This window comes from Chiloscyllium plagiosum, chromosome 3 (assembly GCF_004010195.1).
Source record: "Chiloscyllium plagiosum isolate BGI_BamShark_2017 chromosome 3, ASM401019v2, whole genome shotgun sequence".
NCBI lineage: Eukaryota > Metazoa > Chordata > Chondrichthyes > Orectolobiformes > Hemiscylliidae > Chiloscyllium > Chiloscyllium plagiosum.
In genome coordinates this window covers 33,810,671-33,837,354 of record NC_057712.1, presented here as the reverse complement: position 1 = coordinate 33,837,354, position 26,684 = coordinate 33,810,671, and the positions used below count along the sequence as shown (strand labels likewise).

General features: G+C 41.2%; 1 protein-coding gene across 7 annotated transcripts in view; it reads left to right on the top strand.

The window, feature by feature from the left end:
* Window positions 1–26,684, top strand: part of LOC122542073 (muscular LMNA-interacting protein) — a 174,637-nt gene that overhangs the window by 139,573 nt on the left and 8,380 nt on the right. For all 7 annotated transcript variants that reach the window (XM_043679432.1, XM_043679424.1, XM_043679442.1 and 4 more), the window contains 2 exons: window positions 5,947–6,000; window positions 15,550–15,706. In XM_043679432.1, coding sequence (XP_043535367.1) covers window positions 5,947–6,000; window positions 15,550–15,681 — 186 coding nt within the window. In that variant the 3' untranslated portion in view covers window positions 15,682–15,706. The remainder of the gene's footprint in view (window positions 1–5,946; window positions 6,001–15,549; window positions 15,707–26,684) is intronic.

The window sequence follows — 26,684 nt, the reverse complement described above, 5'->3', positions numbered from 1 at the left end:
ACTACTGTGCTAGCCGTTTAAATGCTATCTGAGTGTCCGAGATCTGTAAATTCAGCACAGACCAAATATTTGGGACTTTCTGGCTTGTCTAAAGTTATTATTGCCAAGCAAAGTGTTGCTGGTATCCAACTATGTGAAAGCATGCTCACCAATTTCATTCTTATCTATCGAATTGCAGCAACAGTTAGAAAATCACATGCAATAACTCTCTGCTCCCTCATTGTTTCCTCTGGTATCCTGCAAGGAAGGATCTATGCTTGTCTCCCTCCTATTTCTCATCTATATGCTGCACAATGACATCATGTGGAGACAAAGTGTTTCATATGAATATTGATGACAGCCAGCTCTACTTTGCTATCATTTCCCTTGACTCTTCTACTATCTCTAAATTGTCAGACTTCTTCCCAAAGATCCAGCAGTCCTCACTTTGTCCAAAGCAGATGTTACTCCAGAGTTAAATATTTGGAAAATGGAAGCTAATATCTTCAGCCCAAAGTTTTTGTTTCCTTATAGCTGACTCCATCCATCTCTCTGAAAACTATCTATGGCTGAGTCAGGCTGTTCACTGGCTTTGATTGTTATTTAACCCAAAATTAATTTTTCAGCACATGTCTGCACTATTACTATGACCATCTGTTTCTACCTCAGTTTGTCCTGACATCCGCTAACCTGCTGCAGAAACTCTCATCCGAACTTATTTTTTAGACTTGACTATTCAAACACACTTATGGCTGGCCTCGTATGTTCTCCCTTTGTAAACTGGAGGCCATCCAAAACTCTGCTGTCCCTATACTAATTCATCCCAAATCTTGTTCAATAATCACACCATGATCCTTAACAAATATTTACCCTTGGTTAAGTAATGCCTCATATTCTAAAATTCTTATCCCTCCATTGAAGGAAGGCAAGGTGTATTCTGTAATAGTCACGGAGTCATAGAGATGTACAGCACAGAAACAGACCCATCAGTCCACCTCGTCCATGCCGACCAGATATCCTAAACTAATCTGGTCCCATTTGCCAGCACTTGGCCCATATTCCTTTAAGCTCTTCCTATTCATATACCCATCCAGATGCCTTTTAAATGTTGTACTAGCCTCCACCACATCCTCTGCCAGCTCATTCCATACGTGCACCACTCTCTGCATGAAAAAGTTGCCCTTAGGTCCCTTTTAATGTTTCCCCCCTCACCCTAAAACTATGCCCTCTAGTTCCGGATTCCCCCACCCCAGGGAAAGGACCTTGTCTATTCATCCTACCCACACCCCTCATGATTTTATAATCCTCTATAAGGTCACCCCATAGTCTTCGACACTCCAGCGAAAACAGCCCCACCCTATTCAGCCTCTCCCAATCCTGGCAACATCCTTGTAAATCTTTTCTGAACCCTTTCAAGTTTCACAACATCCTTCCTGTAACAGGGATACCAGAATTGCATACAATATTCAAAAAGTGGCCTAATCATTGTCCTGTACAGCCGCAACATGACCTCCCAACTCTTATACTCAATGCTCCAATCAATAAAGGAAAGCATACCAAACACCTCCTTCACTATCCTATCTACTTGCGACTCCACTTTCAAGGAACTATGAACCTGCACTCCAAGGTCTCTTTGTTCAGCAACACACCCCAGGACCTTACCATTAAATGTATAAATCCTGCCCTGATTAGCCTTTCCAAAATGCAGCACCTCACATTTATCTAAATTCAACAACACCTGCCACTCCTCAGCCCATTGGCCCATCTGGTCAAGATCCCATTGTACTCTGAGTTAACCTTCTCCCCTGTCCACTTTTGGTGTCATCTGCAATTTACTAACAATATCTCCTAAGTTTACATCCAAGCCATTTATATAAATGACAAAAAGCAGTGGACCCAGCACCGATCCTTGTGACACATCACTGGTCATAGGCCTCCAGTCTGAAAGGCAGCCCTCCACCACTACCCTCTGTCTTCTTCCTTTGAGCTAGTTCTCTCTGTATTCCATGAGATCTAACCTTGCTAACCAGTCTACCATGAAGAACTTTGTCAACCCCTTAATGAAGTTCATATAGACAATGCCCACCACTTTGTCTTCATCAATCCTCTTGTTACTTCTTCAAAAAATTAAATTAAGTTTGTGAGACCTGATTTTTCACGATCAAAGCCATGTTGACTATCCCTAATCAGTCCTTGCCTTTCCAAATACATGCAAATCCTGTCCCCCAGGATTTCCTCCAACAACTTGCCCACCAATGATATCAGGCTCACCAGTCTGTAGTTCCTTGGCCTTTCCTTACCACCTTTCCTAAATAGTGGCCTCACATTAGCCAACATCTAATCGTCCGACACCTCATCTGTGACTATTGATGATACAAATATCTCAGCAAGGGGCCCAACGTTCACTTCCCTAGCTTCCCACAGAGTTCTAGAGTGTACCTGATCAGGTCTTGGGGATTTATCCACCTTTATGCATTTTAAGACATCTAGCACCACCACTTCCCAAATTCAAAATCTTCCATGTCCTTCTCCACAGTAAAAACTGATGCAAAATACTCATTTAGAATCTCCCCCATCTCCTATGGTTCCACACACAGGCAGCCTTGCTGTTCTTTGAGGGGTGTTAGTCTCTCTCTCTCTCGTTACCCTTTTGTCCTTAATGTATTAATAAAATCCCTTTGGATTTTCCTTAACCCTTTTTGCCAAAGCTATCTCATCTCCCCTTTATGCCCTCCTGATTTTCCTCTTAAGTCTTTTACTAGGATGTTGCCTCATACGGAGAGAAGGCCTTACGAGGAAAGGCTGAGAGGCTTGAGTCTGTTTTCATTGGAGAGAAGGAGGTTGATTGGTGACTTAATTGAGACATATAAGATAATCAGATGGTTAGATAGGGTGGACAGTGAGAGCCTTTTTCCTCGGATGATGATGGATAGTACAAGAGGGCATGACTTTAAATTGAGCGGTGATAGATGTCAGCTGTAGTTTCTTTACTCAGAGAGTAGTAGGAGCGTGGAACGCCCTGCCTGCAACAGTAGTATACTCGCCAACTTTAACGGCATTTAAATGGTCATTGCATAGGCATATGGATGAAAATGGAATAGTGTAGGTTAGTTGGGCTTCAGATTGGTTTCACAGGACAGCGCAACATAGAGGGCCGAAGGTCTTGTACTGTGCTATAATGTTCTATGTTCTAAGTATACTCCTACTGTCTTTATACTCTTCTAAAGATTCACTCGATCTGTGCTGCCTATACCTGACATATGCTTCCTTCGTTTACTTAAACCAAAATCTCAATTTCTCTAGTCATCCAGCATTCCATTCACGTGCCAGGCTTGTCTTTCACCCTAACAGGGATGTACTGGCTCTGGACTCTCAAGTCTCGAGTCAAGAAATAACAAAGGCATAGATAACGTTTTAGCAACTGGTGAGTTGTGGCAACGCCTTGAGTCAATCAATGTTGTGGAAGTGGAAGGAGGTAGCCCGCCTGGTCAAATACAACACCAAGGTTGCAAAAGCTCTTTGTCATCTTAAGACTGTTATCATGCTGTAAACAATGAACAGGGAATATCATCTCAGTACTTAACTGGAGGAAATTCCTACTGATCCAATATTGGATGCCTAACAAATTAGAGACAATTGCAGGTTCCATGGAAGTGACATTGAGGTATAGCTGAGTGTAATTGGCATACATGTAAAGTCCAGTGTTATGTTTCTGGATGATATCTTTGAGCAGAAGTAGAAATTAACCAAGGATGGATTGTTGGAGATGTCCAGAAGTAACAGTGAGGATAGGAACAGAAGCAATTGCAGGTGATTCTCTAATTGATTATATGGGTAATAATGGCTCCTAGCCAGGGATGTTTAACCCCGCCAGATGACAGCGGAGAGACATTAGAGGAAGATGATGTTGACTTTGTCAAAGGCTGCTGATAGACCAAGAAGGAAGGAGAGAGCTTACTGTAGTCAAAGTCACAAATAGTTTCATTCCTAACTTCAACAAGACCTATTTCCATGCGGTAATCAGACTGAAGGAATTTAAACATAAAATTGTAGGAAAGATGAGCATAGATTTGAAAAGTGACAATTCACACAAGGATTGTGGAGAAGAAAAGGGAGTTTGGATTTGAGATGGTATTTTTCAGGTACAGAGGGGTAAATTTTTGAGGAAAGAAATGATGAAAGCAGACTTGCATAAAAGAGAGCAGGATCTCAGGAGAGAGAAAACTACTAACAATTCCTACTAACGGAGGGCTGTGTAAGTAAGTTTGGGTGTTGTTCTGTGTCAGTTGTTGCCAGCTTTGCATGGTATCTAGGTATTGCTTCCTGCACACACCAATGGCAGTCCCAACCATTCATTCTGTCTAGACCTAGCAGCTCCTAGATCTAATTCTTTTATTCATTATGTATCATTCCACTCAACAGTTTTCCTCTCCTTGATAATATGACAATTCTTGACTTTTCAAAACTTGGTGATACATACTGACACAAATATTTACAGACGGTGGTTTTCATTTTCAATTTAGTTCATATATAACTGAGTGCATTCTATTTTCTGCTTGATTAATCAAATAAACAATAACCGTAAATGCCATAGTAGAAATATTATGATGCCATAAACCAGACTGTACATGGCAATCACCTTCATTAACCCCGTATCTGTAAGTACGACATGCCTGTTGTATAGCACTAAGTAAATTCCTTTTTGAAAGTTACTGTTGATTCTATTTCCATTACCACACCTAACTGCCTTCCAGACCATCATGACTCGCTAGATAAAAGACATTCTCCTCATCTCACCATGTATTCTTTTGCCAATTGCCTTGGTTCCATATCTTCTCGTTGCTGATCCTCCTACAAATGGAACCAGTTTCTTTCGCAGTCACTTTATTAAAGCTATTTGTGACTACAAATGTCACTATTGAGTCTCCCCTTCTCCTTTCCTAATTTAAAGGGCCAATACCTGCTTCTCCGCCCTTTCTGGGACCTAAAATACAAAATTCTTGGTCTCATTCTAGTCACTCTTCTCTGCAACTTTTCTAATTGCCCTCTGTGTCTTCAATTAGGAATGGGAAAATTATGCAAATTGACCATCTTTGATATCCAGTTGTTCCTGCTGGAAAATGTTGTGTGTATGTGTCAAATTGATTAGGATAAGGTCAGTGCTTCACCAAGCGCTTCTTTGTTGTCTCAGACTCAACTGCTACCAATTTAAAAGCTACTAAATGGGAAATGTCCAATTGAGCAAAGAATTGGAGGGTGTTTGGTACAGGTATCAAGCTAAGGGAGGAAGAGAAAGCTGGAAGTGGAAAAAGAAACAAAAAGTTGAGTAATTTTTATCTCCTGTTACCAGGAATTTGTCCCCACTGAAGGTTTCTGTTGTCTCGAGCTTCAAGATATCAGCGAGCATATTTCTGGATGGAGTTCATATGCTTTTGGCATCATTCTAAAGTACCTGTGAATTTTTACTAGGACTGAAACGTTAAATACTGCACTCATTCACCCGCTATAATGAGTTATTATTCTGCAGAGCAAATCAAAGGAAATTTCTGACCACATTATCATCCTGCAATCGATGAGATTGCAGCAATTTGGCTAGCAGCAACTAAAGACAAAACTGCATGTGCAGTTCTTCAAGTAATTAACTGTAACTGCATAATTCATCTGAGGATATATTATGCACAATCACAAGATATGACTTACACAGAAGGGTGAGTGACTGCTGGTTAACTATCCAAGTTAGTTGTACACTTTCTGTCTTAATGTGACTAACTTATTTTGGTTTCCCTCAATTAATTGTTCAGTTGTTGTTTCAATGCTAATAAACTTAAAGGAATGAATTAAAAGAAAAGCCCAGAATGTGCATAAAATATAGCTGACAATGTTTGTCAATTTGCTCTAGTGTTTGAAAAACCGTTTGAATGCCACACTTTCATTTTTATTGTCATTTTCCATTTCTATGTCGTGAAGCCGCGTCACTCAATAACCACAATCCATGAAAACGAAGCTCTGGGGATCAATGAGGTAAATTAGTCATTCTGGACTCTGAAACTTGGCTTTAATAATTTATTTTGTTTGCAATCCTTGAAATGTTTTCAAAATGTTTTCGAAACTTCAGTTTTTCTCTTTGAAGGATTTAATGAGGTATTGCCGTTGGGTTTGAGTGAAACTGCAGATTTATCAATGCAATTTATCTAAAATTGGCCAAACTGATACACAAAATCTCATACATTATTTGCAGTATAAATTGAGTTCCCATGACTTTGAATGCTGATTTACCAAGCCAGTTGTGAGCCACACCCTGATTGAATTAATCAGTTTTGCCTGTTTGTGGTATTTTAAAGAGACTAATTATTTGACTTATTTTAGATATGAGGGTACTTCTCAGTTTGGGATGTGTTTTGCAGTCAGCTTTGAGTTCAACATTGTTTTCAAGTTTATAAATGACTTGGTCTCAGATGTAAAGAGCAGAATTCTAAATTTTGCAGCTAATGTAAAACTTGCTGGAGTAACAGATAATGATGAACCCTGTTATCATCTCTCGGATGACAGATTAAAATTTGAAGAAGTATAACAGATGAAGCTCACTGTGGAAAAGTATAAAGTGATACATTTTGATTAATCTAATATGAATAGTATACCATATTACCATGCATTACACAGTTTTGCAAAGTATAGATGAGATATCCATACAATATCCATACAGACAAACCCATAAAAATGTCAGGACAAATTGATAAAATGGTTTGGCAAAGTAGGTAGGATTGAATTTATAAATAGATGTATTGAATTTGCAGAGAGAACCATCTCAACCTATGTAAATCAATGATTTGGCTTCAAATAAAAAAATGTCAACAATTCTGGGACTACACTTCAGAAAGGTGTATAAACCTTAGAAAGAGTATGAGAGAGTTTTACCAAGATGTTACCAGGGATGAGGGATTATTTTTGCTGGAACTGAAAACATTAGGTGGTTACCTAATCCAGGTTGAGCAGATATCAAGTTACCATGTTGTAACATTCTAAAATACTGTCCAGTTGAATTATTTCATGTGAAATGTGGCATTGCTGTAAAGATTCATAACATTTACTATTATTTGAAAGGCTGGGTTCAAAAATGGAAGAAAATGGATTCTTTTAATTTGTTCAGGGAAGATCTCACCTTTTTCTCTGAATGTCAGAATGTCATTTTGGACATTGCGTTCAAAACAATATTTATGTCAAATCATCCGGCTTTACTAAATGAGCAGTAAGCCACTTCGGGGCATAATTACTAAGGTGTTTGTTGAATAGCGGAGGCCACCAGAGGGAGAAAGAAAGTGTCAGAAGTATGTTCATGTGAGGGGAAGCAGTTCATAATAGCAAAGCTGTTATTATTAGCCATCTCCAAGCAGTTAGGGCTGAGGGAAAGTACTGAGCAGCTTAGAAATCAGTAGGAAGAAAGCTCTTGAAGTGGAAAGTTGTGAGGGATTTCAAAAGAACACAATCTATAATGTTGAGTTTAGGGATCCCATGTTTAGGAATAGTGAGCCGAATTAGCAGTTTTTCAGAGACAGTAACTGAAGGAAAAGGAATAGGCCAAAGTGCAGCAATTTGCTGAAAGAAAACTGCTTATAGCTGTATCAATGGAGCAAAAAGATATAGTGTGGAAGTAGCGTAGACTCTTCCTTGAGATTTGAGTGTCTGGAAGGCAGTTGTTGGAATGAAAGAGGGATATCCTTATTTTATGTTTGTCATGAGATGGCTGCAATTGTTTGTGATGGAATGACCACAGGTTCAAAATTGGACATTTTAAATTGACCCAAATTTGGAGAAACCAGACCTGACAGAAAAATGACCAAACTAAATTAAACAGTAGCAAAGAGGTTTAAAAAGATTCAGAGGGAACCAGTTGCAACCAGCCTGAGGGTTGTGTGTTAGAGAAGTATCAATCAGACTTTCTGGCACCTTGACTTCGAGCCAGTGCCTGAGGATAAGCACTTTACATCTTTTGGGCATGGTAATAGTGAAGGGTTTTTGTGTGACCCCATTGGATGCTTTGAATCCTGCTCATGATCTCAATTGGCCAAAGGCCACAGAACATTCTGGAAAGTCCAGTGCAAATGGGATAAAAACACATTCCTAGAAGCCACCCTTTTCAGTCACACTTGTAGCAGAGAACTGTGCGGCAAATGAAGAAGATCCACCTTTACCTGTGAGACCCTCCTTCATGGAAGAGAGTCAGGCCTTCATCGGAGTGAAGGAGATTCCAACCCCCAGCTCAAACATGTGGATCATTTGTGGGCAATATTTCTTCTCAGACGGTTGCAACTAGATAGGTAGTAAATATTGTGGGGATTTGGGAAATGCTCACATGGTGGTTTTAGTAAGGAACATTTTTTTTAAATACAACTGTGCTGAACTACAAACTGAATTATATATTTTTTGTCTACCTCACCAACAAGAGCACTTAGGTAAAGTGTTTTTAATACATAAATTGATCGAAGTGTCAAAAGCGTATGCATAGGAACCTCGATTATCCGAATATCAAATTATCCAAGGTTTTTTTTTAAGATTCCCTACAGTATGAAAACAGGCTCTTCGGCCCAACAAGTTCATACTGACCCTCCAAAGAGTAACCCACCCCCCCTCTGACTAATGCTCCTAACAACTATAAACAATTTAGCACGGCCAATTCACCTGACCTGCACATCTTTGGACTGTGGAAGGAATCCGGAGGAAACCTCTGTAGACACGGGGAGAATGTGCAAACTCCACACAGACATTCGCCCAAGGCTGGAATCGAACCTGGGGCCCTGGCACTATGAGGCAGCAGTACTAGCCACTGAGCCACCATGCCACCCCAAGAAAGGTCCTAATAGAAACATTACATCAAAGACGTATTTCTAACACCGTTCGTGTCTTTTGTTTACAATGACTAAGTGAACTTGGCTTACTGAAATGCTGCCGAGAACAATCATGAACATCGATGGGAGCCCAGGCGCCGTCTCCAAATGACTGCCCTCCCGCCCTCCCTCTCTCTCCCAACCCTTTCCCTGGAGTTGTACATAGGTGTGTACCCTGAACACCCCCCCTCACCACCCCCCCACCTTCCCCAGATAATCTCTCTAACATTGTCCTGTTAAGGGCAGAGGTGGAACTTGATAAAAAGTTGTGTGCATGTGTGCGCGCGCACGCACTATTCAGAGGTGGAACTTGACAAAAAGTTGCAGTAAAAAGTTGTGTGCATGTGTGCGCGCACGCACTATTTGGAGATTCACCCTCCCAAAGTCAGCAGTGTCTTATTGTTGATGTCTAGTCCGTCTGCTCTGGAGAGGGGGATGGGTCAGATGGGGTGGGGCTGAATGTGGGTGGGGGCGGATGGGGGTGTGGTTGGACAAGGTTGGGGGGGGGGAACCCGGGGGCAGGGACTCACGCATGCTGTGCTTGTCTCCTGAACGGGGAGCAGACATACCAAGTACTCCCTGTATCAATTCCGTTGAACTGATGGGGCTGAGCAGGGTGGGAGCGGAGATGGGGTGAGGCTTGAGCAATGCTGCAAGTCCTTTACACACAAATGTGTGTCTGCTCAGAAATGAACCCTGAGACAGAGAGGGGGAGCAAGGCAGGCAGAGAGAGGAAAAAGGAACCTTCAGAAAACTCCGAGCACCAGAGGAGATGCATTGGATTGATTAACCGTTTAATCAATTATCCGAACGAAGTAATGTATGCCCATCTTGTTCGGATAAGCGAGGTTCCTCTTTCCAGTTCCTCTTGTCTAGCATATTATAGTTTGTGTTTTTTCTTTTCTTCAATAAATGTCCATGTTGGTTATGAAAAGCCTGCTTCATCTTCAGTGATTGTCTTTCATGTCAAACAAAAATAAAACTTATGGTCTACAAGCCAAGTCTCACTCTGGCATCTGACTTGTTCAGTAATACAATCATGGCAATATTAAGTGATGTGAAGTTCAAGCACTAAAGGGGAAAAAAGCAAATCTAAAACTTACTGCATTTTGCACCCAGATTTCAGTGACTCAAAGTGAAAATGCTTGTTCACTGTCTGTATTGTGGGATTTAATTCTTCATAGTCTTGATATAAATAGAAAGCTAATCATAGAATAATTGGCATCTTGGAAGTAAAGTGTAATTCATAGGATATATGTATCCTGGCTAGACCACCATTTATTATAGATGAGTCAACCACATTGCTTTGGAGATTTTAAAAATTAAATTCAAATTTTAACCATTGTCATGATAAGATTTGAACTGTTGTCCCCAGGACATTAACTTGGATTTCTGGTCCAGTGACATTACCACACTGGGTCACTAATATGCTTCCTTTAGTTATACATCCTCTTTGCAGTTGAATTGCAGCAACCAGGTTGTACTCATTACCTCCTGAACTAATCAGTTTTTCTCCAATAGAGGTTGTTTATGCCTGCCTGATTTGTTAAAAATATTTAATTTGCTTTCTTAATGTACTTTATTTTCCTAACACAACATATGCCACTTAAATAATAGTTGCAGATCTCGCCTGATTTTTAGAATGATATTGGCACTTAAAAATCTGCATTCACCAAACTCACATCTGTTCACTCTGGATGAAATGTGTACTGTACTTCAATTTTGCTTGTCTCACTGTGAAAGCAATTTGAACGAGAATAGATTTTTTTCTTTCTCCTTCAGAGGAACTTTGTGAACAACCCATCAGGGCCTCAGTGGACTCACTAGATTGTCTACCTTGCAGGGTCTACTGACTTCCACATCTGAATTCATGATGTGCGCTTCTGGTTGAAATAAAATTGAGTTTAGAAAGAGTGTGTAGAGCTTGATTGCTGACATTTATTCACCACCTGATACAATCAGTGTTGGTGCTGAGCATATTACAGTGAGTCTCAATGCATCCAGATTAGACTATTCAAGCAGTAGCTATGGTTTTAGCATAAAATGGTCTCCAGATTGCACGCAGTAATGGGCAACTGAAAGTAAAGATGGACAGAATAATCTCTTTAAAGACAAAGCACATTGTTAGATTGCCAGGTGCAGATTGATTCTGTGCCACAAGCAAGGAATTTTCTCTGTGACCTTGGATTGCTCAAACTAGAGTTTAGAAGATTGTTTGTTTTACTCAATGTGAAATATTACGCAGACCAGATAACTGTATTACAATTGATTAATCTTTAATGGAGGATAACATTGATAATATCATAGCAACAAGAAACAAGGGTAAGCCACTTGTTCATTTGAGTCTGCTCTGCTATTTAATAAAATCAGGATTGATCTGATTTAACCTGAGCTGTCCATTCCTGCATATCTTCCATCTCTTTGGTAATCATGAATCTGTCAGCCTGTGCCTTAAAAATATTTGAAGATTCTGCATTTCCCTTGCCTTTTGAGGAAGAGAATTCCAAAGACTCTGTCAGTGAACACCGAATTTTCTAGACAAGAATTATTGGCAGTGGTGGAAAATGTCAGTCCAGTTATGAGCTATTGGTCCCATTTTCCACAACAATGTGAAAATGTTACAATTTGTTTACTTGACTGCTTCACAGCGTGTTATATGAATTACATTTGGTGGAATAAATATCTACTTTTGAGCTTTTACTGTCACTTGGTTTTGTGGAATTTAAGACTCACTGAGTGTGATATTATGGAATTGGTGCAGATGAACAGAGATATTTTATGCCAGCAGTAACCAAGGACCAAAAAAATGCCGCTCCTGGCCAGCTTTGATTACTGCCTGCAACTGATGAGAATAACTCCCCAGCTTGTGAGTGGGAGCTGATATGTAACTGACAGATGGCTATAGTGGTGTTCAATAAGACAGTTCCTGGTATTCTGGTAAGTAGTAATGGTAATAATCATGGTCATGAAATGCAATGGGTAAGGTCCAGAGCAGAGAAGGTCCAAGGTTTCCTTGGGAGGGAATGAAGATCAGACCTGCTCCTCCTGGTCTAGGAGGAAAGTAAATAATCCTATCTGAGCCTTTTCTATTCCATCTACCCACTATGGCGAGACTGCCCAAACTCAAAAGCCTGAATACACACAATGACAATATTCAATGCTGAATGATGACCATATGGATTGAGTATGGGTAGTAAATGCTACTTGTGGACCTACATTCCAAGTAAAGGAGTTGATGTTTTCACAAGATAGCTATTGCAAGTGTACCCACAGGCTATTCACTTTCCATGTCTAGACTCAGGGACATATTTTTTAAGGTGAGAGGAGAAAGGTTTAAAAAAAGACATGAGGAACAGTGTTTTTTTGCACAGTGTTTCACATGTAGAATGAACATCTGGAGGCAGTGATGGCTGCAGGTACAGTTCTAATGTTTAAGAGACATTTAGATAAATACATAAATAAGAAATATTTGGAGAGATATGAGCCAAACACAGGCAGGTTGTACTAGTTCAGTTTGAGGTTATGTTTCAGTGCTGAACCATTTTCTGCCCTCATCTGATATCTGTAAATAATTCCAACTTTCGGAGCTAGATAGTGAAGTCAGTGTGACTAAGGATGCAGGGAGCAGATAATAAATGCAAAGGGACTGATGGTCTGAGGTGATTTGTTTTAATGCAAGAAGTATAGTAGGTAAGGTGGATGAACTTAGAGCTTGGATTAATACCTGGGCGCACAATGTTATTGCTATTACTGATACTTGATTGAGGGAAGGGCAGGATTGGCAGCTGAACATCTCAGGATATTGATGCTTCAGGCAGGATAGAGTGGGAGGTAAAAGGGGTGGAGGAGTTGCATTACTGGTCAAAGAAAATATCACAGCTGTGCTGAAAGGAGGCACTATGGAAGACTCGAGTGGTGAGGCAATATGGGCAGAGCTCAGAAATAGGAAGGATACGGTAACAATGTTAGGGCTGTACTACAGGCCTCCCAACAGTGAACATGAGACAGAGATGCAAATCTGTAAACAGATCATGGAAAGATGTAGAAGCAACAGGATGGTGGTGATAAAAGATTTTAATTTTCCTGACATTGACTGGGATTTACTTAGTGTTAGAGGTCTAGATGGAGCTGAATTTGTAAGGAGCATCCTGGAGGGTTTTCTAGAGTAAATAGTCCAACTCAGGAAGGGGCCATACTGGATCTGGTGTTGGGGAATAAGCCCGGCCAGATGTTGATGTATCAGTAGGGGATTACTTTGGGAATAGTGGTCACAATTCCATAGGTTTTAGAATACTCATGGACAAAGATAAGAGTGGTCCTAAAGGAAGAGTGCTATATTGGGAGAAGGCCAACTATATCAAAATTCGGTAGGAGCTGGGGAATGTAGGTTGGGAGCAGCTGTTTGAAGGTAAATCCATATTCGATATGTGGGAGGCTTTTAAGGAGAGGTTGATTAGAGTTCAGGAGAGGTATGTTCCTGTGTAAATGAAGGATTGAAATGGCAAAGTTAGGGAACCATGGATGACAGGTTAAATTATGAGACTAGCTAAGAGGAAAAATGATGCATACGTAAGGTCTAAGCTACTGAAGATAGAAAGTTTTCGAAGAATATCAGGAATGTAAGACCAATCTGAAATGAGGAATTAAGAGGGCTAAAAGGGGTCATGAGCTATCTTTAGCAAACAGGATTAAGGAAAATCCCAGAGCCTTTTTTTGGGATTTGCCTTAAGGAGCAAGAGGGTAACAAAAGAAAGGCTTGGCCTACTCAAGGACAAAGGAGGAAAGTTATGCGTGGACTCAGAGAAAATGGGTGAGATTCTTAATGATTACTTTGCATCGGTATTCACCGAGGAGAGGGACATGATGGATGTTGAGGTTAGGGATAGATCTTTGAGTACTCTAGGTCAAGTCGTCATAAGGAGGGAGGAAGTTTTGGGTATTCTAAAAGGCATTAAGGTGGACAAGTCCCCAGATCTGGATGGGATCTACCCCAAGTTACTGAGGTAAGTGAGAGAGGAAATAGCTGGGGCTTTAACAGATATCCTTGCAGCATCCTTGAACACTGTTGAGGTCCCAGAGGACTGGAGAATTGCTAATGTTGTCCCCTTGTTTAAGAAGAGTAGCAGGGATACTCCAGGTAATTATAGACTGGTGAGCCTGACCTCAGTGGTAGGGAAGCTATTGGAGAAGATACTGAGGGGTCGGATCTATTCCCATTTGGAAGAAAATGGGCTTATCAGTCATAGGCAACATGGTTTTGTATGGGTAAGGTCATGTCTTACAAAGCTAATAGAATTCTTTGAGGAGGTGACAAAGTTGAATGATGGGGGATAGGCTGTAGATGTCATATAGATGGACCTTAGTAAGGCGTTTGATAAGGTTCCCCATGGAAGGCTGCTTGAGAAGGTGAAGTCGCATGGAGTCCAGGGTATTCTAGCTAGATGGATAGCGAACTGGCTGGGCAACAGGAGACAGAGAGTAGTAGTGGAAGAGAGATTCTCAAAATGGAGACCTGTGACCAGTGGTGTTCCACAGGGATCTGTGCTGGGACCACTGTTTTTTGTGATATATATAAATGATTTGGAGGAAGGTATTGGTTGCCTGATTAGCAAGTTTGCAGGTGACACCTAGATTAGTGGAGTAGCAGATAGTGAAGGGACTGTCAGAAAATGCAGCAGAATACAGGTAGATTGGAGAAATGGGCAGAGAAATGGCAGATAGAGTTCAATCCGGGCAAATAAGAGGTGATTCATTTTGGAAGATCAAATTCAAGAACCAACTATACAGTAAATGGAAAAGATCTGGGGAAAATTGATGTACAGAGAGATCTGGGTGTTCAGGTCCATTGTTCCCTGAAGGTGGCAATGCAGGTTGGTAAAGTGGTCAAGATGGCATATGGCATGCTTTCCTTCATTGATCGGGGTATTGAGTACAAGAGTTGGCAGGTCATGTTACAGTTGTATAGGACTTTGGTTCGACCGTATTTGGAATATTGCGTACAGATCTGGTTGCCACATTACCAAAAGGGTGTGGAGGCTTTGGAGAGGCTGAGGAGGTTCACCAGGATATTGCCTGGTATGGTGGGTGCTAGCTATGAAGAGAGGTTGAATAGATTAAGATTATTTTCATTAGAAAGACAGAGGTTGAGGGGGGACCTGATGAGGTCTACAAAATCATGAGAGGTATAGATAGGGTGGATAGCAAGAAGCTTTTTGCCAGAGTGCAGAACTCAATTACAAGAGGTCATGAGTTCAAAGTGAAAGGAGAGAAGTTTAGGGGAGATATGCATCATTTAAGATGTATCTGGACAGATACATGAATGGGCAGGGAGCAAAGGGATACAGATCTTTAGAAAATAGGCGGCAGGTTTAGATAGAGGAGCTGGATCGGCACAGGCGTGGAGGGCCGAAGGGCCTGTTCCTGTGCTGTAAATATTTTCTAGGTGTTGGATAGCAGGTAGGAATGCTTTGTTTTCCTTTGGTCACCCATGAGTACTGAAGAAAATTTTAGCACTTCCATACCATTACCTCTCTTGCGATCAGCAAACCTGTGAACAAACCAACAGACACATTTTTGATCAAGTGGACTGATCGCACTGAGGCAGTGCACTCACTGAATATTTCATTTTTAATGACTTTGAATGAATATCATTGAGGAAAAAAGATAACTTCCGCTTTGACTGTTGCAGCTCACTGATGCAACAACAGAACTGAACAGGGATCAGTATCAAAGTCAAAATGAAGAAAGGGGACTTGAGACATCAATACCACCAAACTCTGACTATAACCAGGAAGCCCTGCTGATCTTGGAAGAAGAGTAGGCAAGCTGTCAAATCATGAGCAAAGGTGAGCAGTACACTTCCTCAATACAAAGCCGAGGAGCTGAACAGTGACTGGTGATTGCAACAATACAATACAATGTAAACAGAACTTGTTGTTGTGTATGAATAAAATACAGGTTAACAGTGTGTATCATTTATGCACAGTAGCAACCTTTGCTAATGTGACAAAAACCAAAATAGCTGAAGAAACTCAGCAGGTCTGGCAACATCTGTGGGGACAAAGCAGAGTCAATGTTTCGGGTCCAGTGACCCTTCTTGAAGGAAAAGACACTGCCTGAGGTCCTTCTGCTGAAGTTAAATAGTGTGTTCAGTTATCAGACTCTCCTGGTACCTCAATTTTACGTATATATAGTATTGCAATAGTAAGAAATGCCTTGGATTTATTTGTTTGGTTCGTCAAACTCCAATATTTGTTTGTTTTCTCCATATGCTACTGTATAGAACCAAACTACTTTAGTGACTATGTATATATATTTAATGAATAAAGTATCTTTTTGAAATTAAAAAAAGCTTTATCTCTAAGGAAATGTCACTGCACCTGAAATGATAATTCTGCTTTCTCTTCATAGATGCTGTCAGACCTGCTGAGTTTCTTCAACTATTTCTATTTTTGGTTCAGATTTCTTGCATCTTAGCAGTACTTTGTGTTAGATAATATCATATTATGTGTTATATTGTGCATTTATTGGGGTCTGCCCTTTGACATAATGCATGTCCTATAAAATGCCTTGAGAATTCAGCCCAAGACCTACCAATTAGCTAAGCTAAACTACAGTCCTACTTCACAAATGACATTAAAGGTTTAATCATCTGCTTTTATTTAGATTATGTAGCACACACCTATTATGCTACAATGGAGAGTGTATTGGGGTGATTATTATTATCACTAGTCTCTTAGGAACTTATTGAACTTATATCTTGATTCTTTCATTTTCTGCTCTTCACTCTAGTTAAATAGCCACTTTGTATTAGCATAAGCCGTGTCCATCGGTCTCTCGAACCCACCATCTGAAGGGTTTCTCCCAACACTTTAACTTCCCCTAATCCCCATCCCTTCTCCCCACTCACCCTAGTGATAGGCAGGAGAAGGTCTGAGGATGAAAATGTTAAAAATGGGGAAATGGCAATCATCTGTCACACAGCACACTTTTTAAAGTGGTGGATAAATGGCACATTGAATAAGCTATTAGCCACCTGATTGAAAATATCTTACTGTTTTGCACTCTGAAATGCCAGGAAATTTGGCATGTAAAAACCAGAGGCTGCTGGCTCTAAAAGATGCATGTTTAAGCATTCCTTGTGAGAATGAAAGGCATTCAAAGTTCTACATTAATTTAGTTCATTAAGATCTCATGACCTCACCTCTTATTGGATCTTTGGACAGTTTTGACTTGATCTGCACTGTACTAACCTCCCTGTAAATATTCTGTAATGACAGCAAAACAAGGGCAGAGTCTTATTGATGCCCCAGCTGCCAGCTAGGTATCCAGGTACAGAACTGTGCTGCTTCTCAACGAAAAGGCCTGCAAACCACAAGCCAGTCTAACAGTGGTGAGGGCATTGGTAGGCCTTCTGCTCAAATTGAGGCCCCCAGGTACTTGCTCAACCTCTTGTGGCATCTTGTTCAGGCAACAGGCTTTACATTAGAGTGCAGAATACCTGAGATTTCAAAGAGAAGCTATTATTCACAAGTGTCACCTAGTTGCAGAACTTTGAGGATGGAAAACTAAGCAGGCATTTTTTTACCAACTCTTTAAAATGAATTAACCATTACAATAACTTATTGGACAGGATCAAATATAGTGTTCGAATGTAAATAGGAAGCCCTTTGAGAAAATAAAGGAAATACTTATCAGGAGTTCTAGCTCTTTGCAAACCTACACTTTTTAAAAATCACTCATGGGATGTGAGCTTCGCTAGCTAGGCTAACATTTACAGTCCATTCCTAGTTGCTCTCGAGATGGTGGTGAGCTATCTCTTGAACCACTGCAGTCCATTTAGTATAGGTATGGCCATAATGCAGCGAGGGAGGGAGTTTCATGATTTTGACCCAGTGACAGTGAACGAACAGCAATATATTTCAAAGTGAGTGGCTCGGAAGGCATCTTGCAGGTTGTGTTCACATGTATCTACTGCCCTTGTTCTTTGCGATAGAAGTGGTTGGGGACTTGGAAAGTGCTGATGAAAGAGGCTTGGTGAATTTCTGCAGAACATGTTAGAGGTTGTACACACTGCTGCCACTGTCAGTTAAGGAGGAAATGAATGTTTGTGGATTTAGACAATAGATATAAGACATAGAAGCAGAAATTAAGCCGTTCTGTCCATCAAGTCTACTCTGTCATTCAATCATGGCTGATAAGTTTCTTGACACCATTCACCCCCTTTCTCCCCATAACCTTTGATCCCCTTGACAATCAAAAACCTGTCTATTCCTGTCTTAAATATACTCAATGACCTGGCTTCCATAGCACTTCACATTACTGACTGTTCTCCCCACTCAGAAAATAGTCAATATCTCGATTCTTCCTATCAAAGAGCATGGTAAACTAGGGCAAGTCACTATGGTTTCATCAAAGGGAGGCCATGCTTGACAAATCTGTTAGAATTCTTTGAGGAGGTAATGAGCAGGTTTGACGAAGAGAGCAAATATTTGGACTTCCAGAAGGCCTTTGACTAGGTGTCACACAGGAGGCTGCTGAGTATGATAAGAGTCCAAGGTGTTTGAGGCAAAATACTCACCATGGATAGAAGATTAGTTGTCTGGCAGAAGGCAGAGAGTGGGGATATCAGGATGGCAGCCAATGACTAGTGGTTTTCCGCAAGGATCAGTGTTGGGACCTCAACCTTTCACACTTTTCGACGTTGTCTTCCATCTGCCACTTTTTTGCCCACTCACCTAACCTGTCTCAATCCTTCTGCAGCCTCCCCATCTGAAATCCATATTTTCCCCCAACCATCTTTGAATTACCTGTAAACTTAGCCAGAATACCCTCAGTTCCTTCATCTAGATCATTAATGTATAAAGTGAAAAGTTGAGTTTTTCTAGCACCTTCTCCTTGGTGATGGCCACCTCTGTCCCTGACTCTCTTGCATATTTGGAATGTTATTCGTGTCTTCCACTGTGAAGATGACATACAAAGTATTTGTTCAGTTCCCCTGCCACTTCTTTGTTCCCGACCCAACCTCCACTCCCGGCACCTTCCCTTGCAACCGCAGGAGGTGCAACACTTGCGCCCACACCTCCCAGTTTCCGTGTTCTCCCTGTGTCTACATGGGTTTCCCCTCACAGTCTAAAGATGTGCAGGCTCGGTGGATTGGCCGTGGAAAATGCAGGGTTATAGGGATGGTGTGGGATGCTCTTCAGAGGGTCAGTGTTGACTTGATGGGTTGAATGGCCTTCTTCCACACTGTAGGAATTCTAAACAATCCCTTGTGTCAATTTTTTTTTCTAACCTCACCCATTATATTTTGTGTGATTATTAACCAGTTAAATCCTGTCAGTATTCTCTTACTGATCAATATAAATGGGCTGTCATTCTTTATAAACAGACAAACAAGGAACCGTGGAGTCACTCTGCCATTCCAGTCTGATCCCCTGTTCAATCAAATCATGGCTGGTCTGATTTTAACCTCAAACCTACATTCCATCTTATACCTGATAATTCAAAGCACACCACAGAAACAGGCCCTTTGGCCCACATAGCCTGTGCTGATGCATGACACCTTTGTAAACTAAAAACCTTTTGCCTCTGCGCTGTCCGTATCCCTCTATTCCTTGCCTATTCATGTATCAAAGTTGAAACTTTATTGCTGGAACAGCACAGCAGGTCAGGCAGCATCCAGGGAACAGGAGATTCGACGTTTCGGGCACAGGCCCTTCTTCAGGAATGGGCAGAGAGTGTTCAGCAGGAGAAGATAAAAGGTAGGGAGGAGGGACTTGGAGGAGGGGCGTTGGAAATGTGATAGGTGGAAAGAGGTCAAGGTGAGGGTGATAGGTCGGAGTAGGATCCTACTCCGACCTATCACCCTCACCTTGACCTCTTTCCACCTATCACATTTCCAACGCCCCTCCTCCAAGTCCCTCCTCCCTACCTTTTATCTTCTCCTGCTGAACACTCTCTGCTCATTCCTGAAGAAGGGCCTGTGCCCGAAACGTCGAATCTCCTGTTCCCTGGATGCTGCCTGACCTGCTGTGCTGTTCCAGCAATAAAGTTTCAACTACTTCTCCAGCAGCCCAATGTCCACATTTGCTTCTCTTTTGATCTTTAAATATCTAAAGAAACTCTTGCAATCTTCTTTTATATCACTGGCTAGTTTACCCTTCTATTTAATCTTTTCCCTCCTTATTTCTTTTCTCATTGTCCTCTATAAATCTTTGTAGGCTTTCCAATCTTCTGACTTCCCACTGCCCTATGCTGCATTATATGCTTTCTCTTTTGCTTTTATGCTGTCCCTGACTTCCCTTGTTAGCCATGGTTGCCTTGTCCTCCTTGTACCATGTTTGTTTTCCCCTCAGGATGAATTTTTGCTGTGTCTTCCAAATTACTCCCAGAAACTCCTGCCATTGCTGTTCCACTGTTTTTCCTGCTAGGCTCCTCTCCCAGTCAATTCTGGTAGTTCCTCCCTCATACCTCTTTGTTCCTTTATTTAGTTGTAATACTGTTCTATCTGATTCCACCTTTTCCCTCTGAAATTGCAGAGTAAATTCTATCATGTTATGGTCACTGCCTCCTAAGAGATCCTTCACCTTAAGCTCCTGTATCAAGTCTGTTCACTATACATCACTAAATCCAGAATTGGCTGTCACGTAGTGGGCTCTACCACAAGCTGCTCCAAAAGGTCTACTCATTGATGTTCCACAAATTCCCTTTCTTGCAATCCACTGTCAGCCTGATTTTCCCAGTCCATTTGCATTTCGAAATCCCTGGGTTGGATTTATTCTGCTTTTAGTGTACACAACATATCTGGGCAATTTTCCACATTGTTGTATTGAATCCAAAGTCATAGCTGTGCTAAAACAACTTAGCTAAGGGTGCAGCAGTTTTATGGCACACGGCTTCAGTACTATTGCCAGAATGTTGTCAGTCCCCTTAGCCTTTGCTGTATCCACTGCATCCAGCCTTTTCTTGATATCAAGTGAAGTGACATGAAGTGGCTAAAAACTGGCATCAATGATGCTGGGATCTTTCAATGTAGATCGAGATGGATCATGCACCTGATACTTTTGCACTAAATGTTGAGGGATATTTGTGGAGCCGCCTCCTCCAGTGGGTTGTTAAATTGCCCACCACCATTCATGACTATATGTGACAGGTCTACAGAGATTAGACCTGATCCCATGATTGTGAAATTGCTTGGCCCTGTCTGTTGCTTTCTACTTACTTTGTTTGGCATGGATGTAGTCCTGTTTTGTAGCTTCAACAGATTGACACTTTTTATTTTTAGGTATGCCCTTCTTTGCTTTATTGTGCAACCAACAATAGTAGCAGCTAATGCATTTTTAGTTGTACAAGGGTGGTGCTATTCCAAATCCAGCAAGGCAGCAAACTAAATATCCATTTCTTTAACCAGCCAACTATGTCACCATGTTGTTAACAGAAACAGAGCAAAGATGATTTGGAATTGAGAAAGAAGCACTAGCAGTTACATGAGCACGCAAAACCCAGGATTCAAATTTACTATTCAGACAGACCATGAGCTCTTGATACCATTGTTGGAGTATGAAATGTCAACAAAAGTATAAAGTTTGATTAAGACTAGTTAGGTATGGCGCTATGGTATTTATTTCTGTGAAACTGAGTGTTTGGGGCAAGATACAGGGGTATGTGAAAGTTGACTCTAAATACTGATTTTAAGGCGAGATGGAAATTACAGGTTTAATACTCTATGGTAAATAAGACATGCAAGTAATGATGTCTGAGATCACATGATAGACTCTGAAGAGACACTGTTGTATAGACATTATGCTAAGTTTGACTGGAAGTAATTCCTAGAACATTGAATAAACATTAATCTCAAAGTTTTTAAATTCCAACAACCTCTCTCAAAGTGATGTAGAGCGTCCAACTTCTTGACAGTCTTGGTGAGGCATTGCCTCATGGAGATGGCCTCTTAATTGATCATCTCTCAGAGGTAGCTTTCTCACTTCATTCATGGGTATTACCTATCCTTAACTTCCCTGAGAGGATGATGACGAATTTGCCTTCAATCACTGAGGTCCATTTGGTGTAAGTACATCCACAATGTTTTTAGGCAAGGAATTACAGGACTTTAATCTAGTGACACTGAAGAAACAGTGATGTATTTCCAAGTCAGGATGGTGAGTGGCTTGGAGGAGAACTTGCTGGTGTGGTGTTCCAATATATCTGCAGTCCTTGTCTTTTTAGATGGAAGTGATTGTGAGCTTGATAGGTATTGTCTAAGGAGCCTCAGTAAACTTCTGCAGTGCACCTTGAAAATGATGCACACTGCAGATATTGTTTATTAGTGTGGAATGAGTGAACGTTATAGGTATGGTATCAATTAAGCACAATAATTTGTTTTAATGCTTTGTCGTAGATGGTGTCAAGCTTCTTGAGTGTTCTTGGCTGCCTCCTCTAAAATATCCTTTGGGGTTTTTCTGCTAGCATTTCTGGGTTCCTGAATTGATATTTCATCCAGCGGTAGGATTTAGAACCCTGTAATTCCAGCTTCATTTGCCTTCATTCCAGATTCATTCTTGAATCTATATGCAGGTGTTTAACTCTAAACTATGAATCACAACAGGATACACAAAGTATGCTTTAAAGCATTAAAAATAGAATTGCTTGGGAAGGGATTAAAATAATCTTTACCAGAAATTGGTTTTTAATTGTCAGATTTTAAGACATGGCAGAGTTTTGAGTAAATGAACTGAGAGAGCTTCAGGATGTGATTGTATAGATTATTTCATCCAGATTACTGTTCATTTAACAAGCATCTGAAGGCTTATTCAGAATGGAGCAAGCATTAACCAGGTATTGCATGTTTTTTATGCTTCAGCCAACATTTTGGAAGACTAGCAGTGACTTAAAATTCCAGCAGGAATTTCCCACACATTGCGAAAGTGTTTTTAAAATTATGGGTTTTCATATATTTGGCTGGATATGACTGCTATTAGAGGATATTGCCTGAATCTGAAAGCAGAATTTACAGTTAGATTAGATTAGATTCCCTCCAGTATGGAAACAGGCCCTTCGGCCCAACAAGTCCACACTGACCCTCTGAAGGGTAACCCACACACACCCACTTTCCTCTGACTAGGGCATATAACACTGTGGGCAATTTAGCATGGCCAATTCACCTAACCTGCACATCTTTGGACTGTGGGAGGAAATCCACGCAGATACGGGGAGAATCTCAAAACAGTCGCCCAAGTCTGGAATCGAACCTGGGACCCTGGTGCTGTGAGTTGTATGTTTTGAAAGGTTAAAATTCCTCAATGCATTTCTTGGAAATTGCTCTATTAATTACCTTGCTTTCAAACAATTTCCTTCATAGCTGAGCTATCATAGATAATGGAATCATTTTCAAGCCTCGCTTCTCCAATGGAAATAGAAGATTGAACAATCATTTAAAATTGTTTCAGTGAGATCGTGTACTCTGAAGCATTAACATTTTAAAGAGATACTGTTCATGCTATTATACTGTGTTTGAATTAATCTCTGAATCCTGGTACCATGGGACAATTCTCAGATTTAACCAGGACAAACTTGGCTGATTGCCTGACTGTCAAAACTCCTGTGCAAATCCTGGGTGGTGCAATAGTGTGTGGTGGCTGGATGAGGTGGAGTAAGGCAATGAGAGGAAAAGTGCTCAGAGGTGTGTTGTGGCACTGTGAGTACTGTGCGTTGGTGAGGGAATGCATTTCCTCTCATCATGAAGCTAAAATAAACACTTGCCTTTTATTGATGAAGCCACTACAATCGCTTACAAAAAACTGAAACCGACCATGAACCCCCAATTTGCAGAGGGATCCTTCAACTGTGGCCTCAGTCTCTGCCTCTCTAGAAGTTGTGTGCTGTGTCCCATGAGAAGGAAAGGCATAGAGCTATGAATGGGAGAAATGTTTTTTGTGGAGAAGTGGGAAAGGCAAGAGGGTGACTCTGACACAAGGGAATGAAAGGCAATTGAATGAGGGTAAGAACGTGTGCTGGTTATTCACTAGAGATATGAGGAGATGCCTGGACTGAGATAATTTACCTACAGGGTGTGTTGGTGTGAGGAGTGTGCAGATCAGTGCTAAGAAAGTCAGAGTATAGGGTTTGATATTGAACACTGACAATTCCTTTTAAGGTGCTTGACCCTGTTTGGACACTTGCTCCCAAGTTGATGGCTTCCTCCCACAGCTTGGATAACATCCCAAGTTGACTCATAACCCCTCCTATGAGCCTGACCTGAACCCCACAAATGACTTCCTCCCAGAGTCTAGAAAGTATTCCCCCCTACACTCCCACATTGTCATCAACATTCCTGTTGCTACAGTTTTACCAACTCTCCTTGCCTAACTCCCACAGTTTCGCTCACCTCTTCTACCTCCCACAACTTTGCCAGCAACCCTCTCTTGCCCCACTCATGATGTCTCACCTGCAACCCATTTCTCCCAGACCTCAGCTCCCATCTATCAAGGGAGGTTATGGGCCAGTGGGCTGCAAGCAAATTTGTTCCTTGCCCGTAGGAAATAGACTGAAGGAAAAGTACATTTAAAATTCAGTGTTGACACTGCGAAATATTAAGCAGTAAAGAGAGGAAAAATGAAGTGATTGAAACTGATACTATTCACTTTTGAAGGTGAAAGTATTTTCTGTTTCTTGCGAAAGTGGTTACATAACTGTACTAATCAATTTGAGTCCCAGTGTAGATGTGAGGATTCTGCATATAGTGACTGGGTGCAATCTGTAGTATAGGTGAAACAGATCACATACTGATGATATGTTTGAACACTGTTCAATTGCTATCAACATGCCTTATACCTGCTATTCACTAATACAGAACAGCTGCTGATATTGCCTTGGTTATGTAGCAAAGGGTTGACAATATAAAGTGGATTCACTATCAGAAGTTGAATGCTAATTTTCATTAAGTCAAGCTCTTCCTGAAACAACGTTGGGCGAATTTCAGTGAAAGTTTCCTTTCCACAAATGAGTTTATCATTTGCATCAGTTCTCCCACTGTTGGAAGTGCAACCATTCAGATGAGCTGAGACTCTGTGCATCCTCAAGTTAATGGAATGGATGCCACCACACAATTTAAAGAAGAACCAGAACATTTTTCCCAGTGGCGATTCATCCTTCTATTGACATCAGTTCAAACAGATTATTGCTAATTTACCACATGACTGTTTGTGGAGTCTTGCTGTGCTCAGATTGGAAGCTGTTGGCCACATTATGTGTGCATGGCAGAATGATGGTTCAGTGGTTAGCACTGCTGCCTCACAGCGCCAGGGACCCAGGTTCGATTCTCACCTCGGGCGACTAGCTGTGTGGAGTTTGCAAATTCACCCCCTTTGTGCGTGGGTTTCCTCCTAGTGCTCCAGTTTCCTCCCATGTTCCAAAAGATGTGCAGGCTAGATGAATTGGCCATGCTAAATTGCCCATAGTGTTAGGTGCATTAGTCAGAGGGAAATGAGTCTAGGTGGGTTACTCTTCGGAGGGTCGGTGTGGACTTGTTGGGCTGAAGGCCCTGTTTCCACACTGTAGGGAATCTAATCTAATCTTATTATGACTGCCTACACTTCAGAAAAATTTCATTTTGGCCATAGCATTCTGAGATGGTTTGAGATATGCTGTACATTAACATCGAAAGGTCGACAGCTATTCTTTTTCAAGAACATTAAGGAATTTGTTATTATAATTAGGATTAAGGAGAAGTCTAAAATTTGTTATACGTATATCAAGAGGAAGAGGATAATCAGAGAAAGAATAGTGCTGATTAGGGGCCAAGGGGATAATCTGTGCTTGAAGCCAGAGGCAATTGAAAGGGCATCAAATGAGTACTTCCTGTCTCTCCTCACTTTGGAGAAGGAAGGTGTAGGTACAGAATTCAGGAAGAGGAACTGTGAAGTTCTTTAACAGTTTGACAGAGGAGTGAGATGGTAGAGGTTTTGTCAGGCTTAAAAGTCAATAAAACTCCAGACCTGGATGAGTTGTATCCTAGGCTGCTGTAGGAGATGAAGAAGGAAGTTAATTTGGCTCTGACCTAAATTTTTAATTCCTCTCAGGGGACGTGATGAAGTACGGGAGGATAGCTGTTGTGGTTCCATTTTTCAAGAAGAGTGGTAGGGATAAAACAGGAATAACAGACCCATCAATTTCATGTCAGTGGTAGGGAAGCGACTGGAGAAAATGCTGAAGAAAATAATTCATCTCCACTTGGGGAGGCAACGTTTGATCAGGTTGGTCAGCATGGTTTTGTCAGGGGGAGGTTGGTATGAACAAATTTGATTTAAATTTTCAAGGAGGTGATGAGGCATGTACATAGGGGTAGCCTAGTTGATGCAGTTTATATGAGTCTGTTAGTTCAGTTGGCTGGTGTGCAATGCTGACTGATGCCAAAGACATGGGTTCAATTCCCATACTAGCTAAAGTTGCCATAAAGCACCCTCCTTCTCAACCATGCCTCAACCACGCCTGAACCACACTGACCCTCTGATTAAACCAATGAGAGAATGGTGCTATGCCGCTGCGATTATGATGGCTTAAAAAAAAAGTCATTCAGCAAAGCTTTTGACAAGGTTCAAGATCAGATGTGAGAATACACCAGGTTATAGTCCAACCGGTTGATGCAAAGATTCTGGATTAGTGGTGCTGGAAGAGCACAGCAGTTCAGGCAACATCCAAGGAGCAGCGAAATCGACGTTTCGGGCAAAAGCCCTTCATCAGAAATAAAGGCAGTGAGCCAGAAGCGTGGAGAGATAAGCTAGAGGAGGGTGGGGGTGGGGAGAAAGTAGAATAGAGTACAATGGG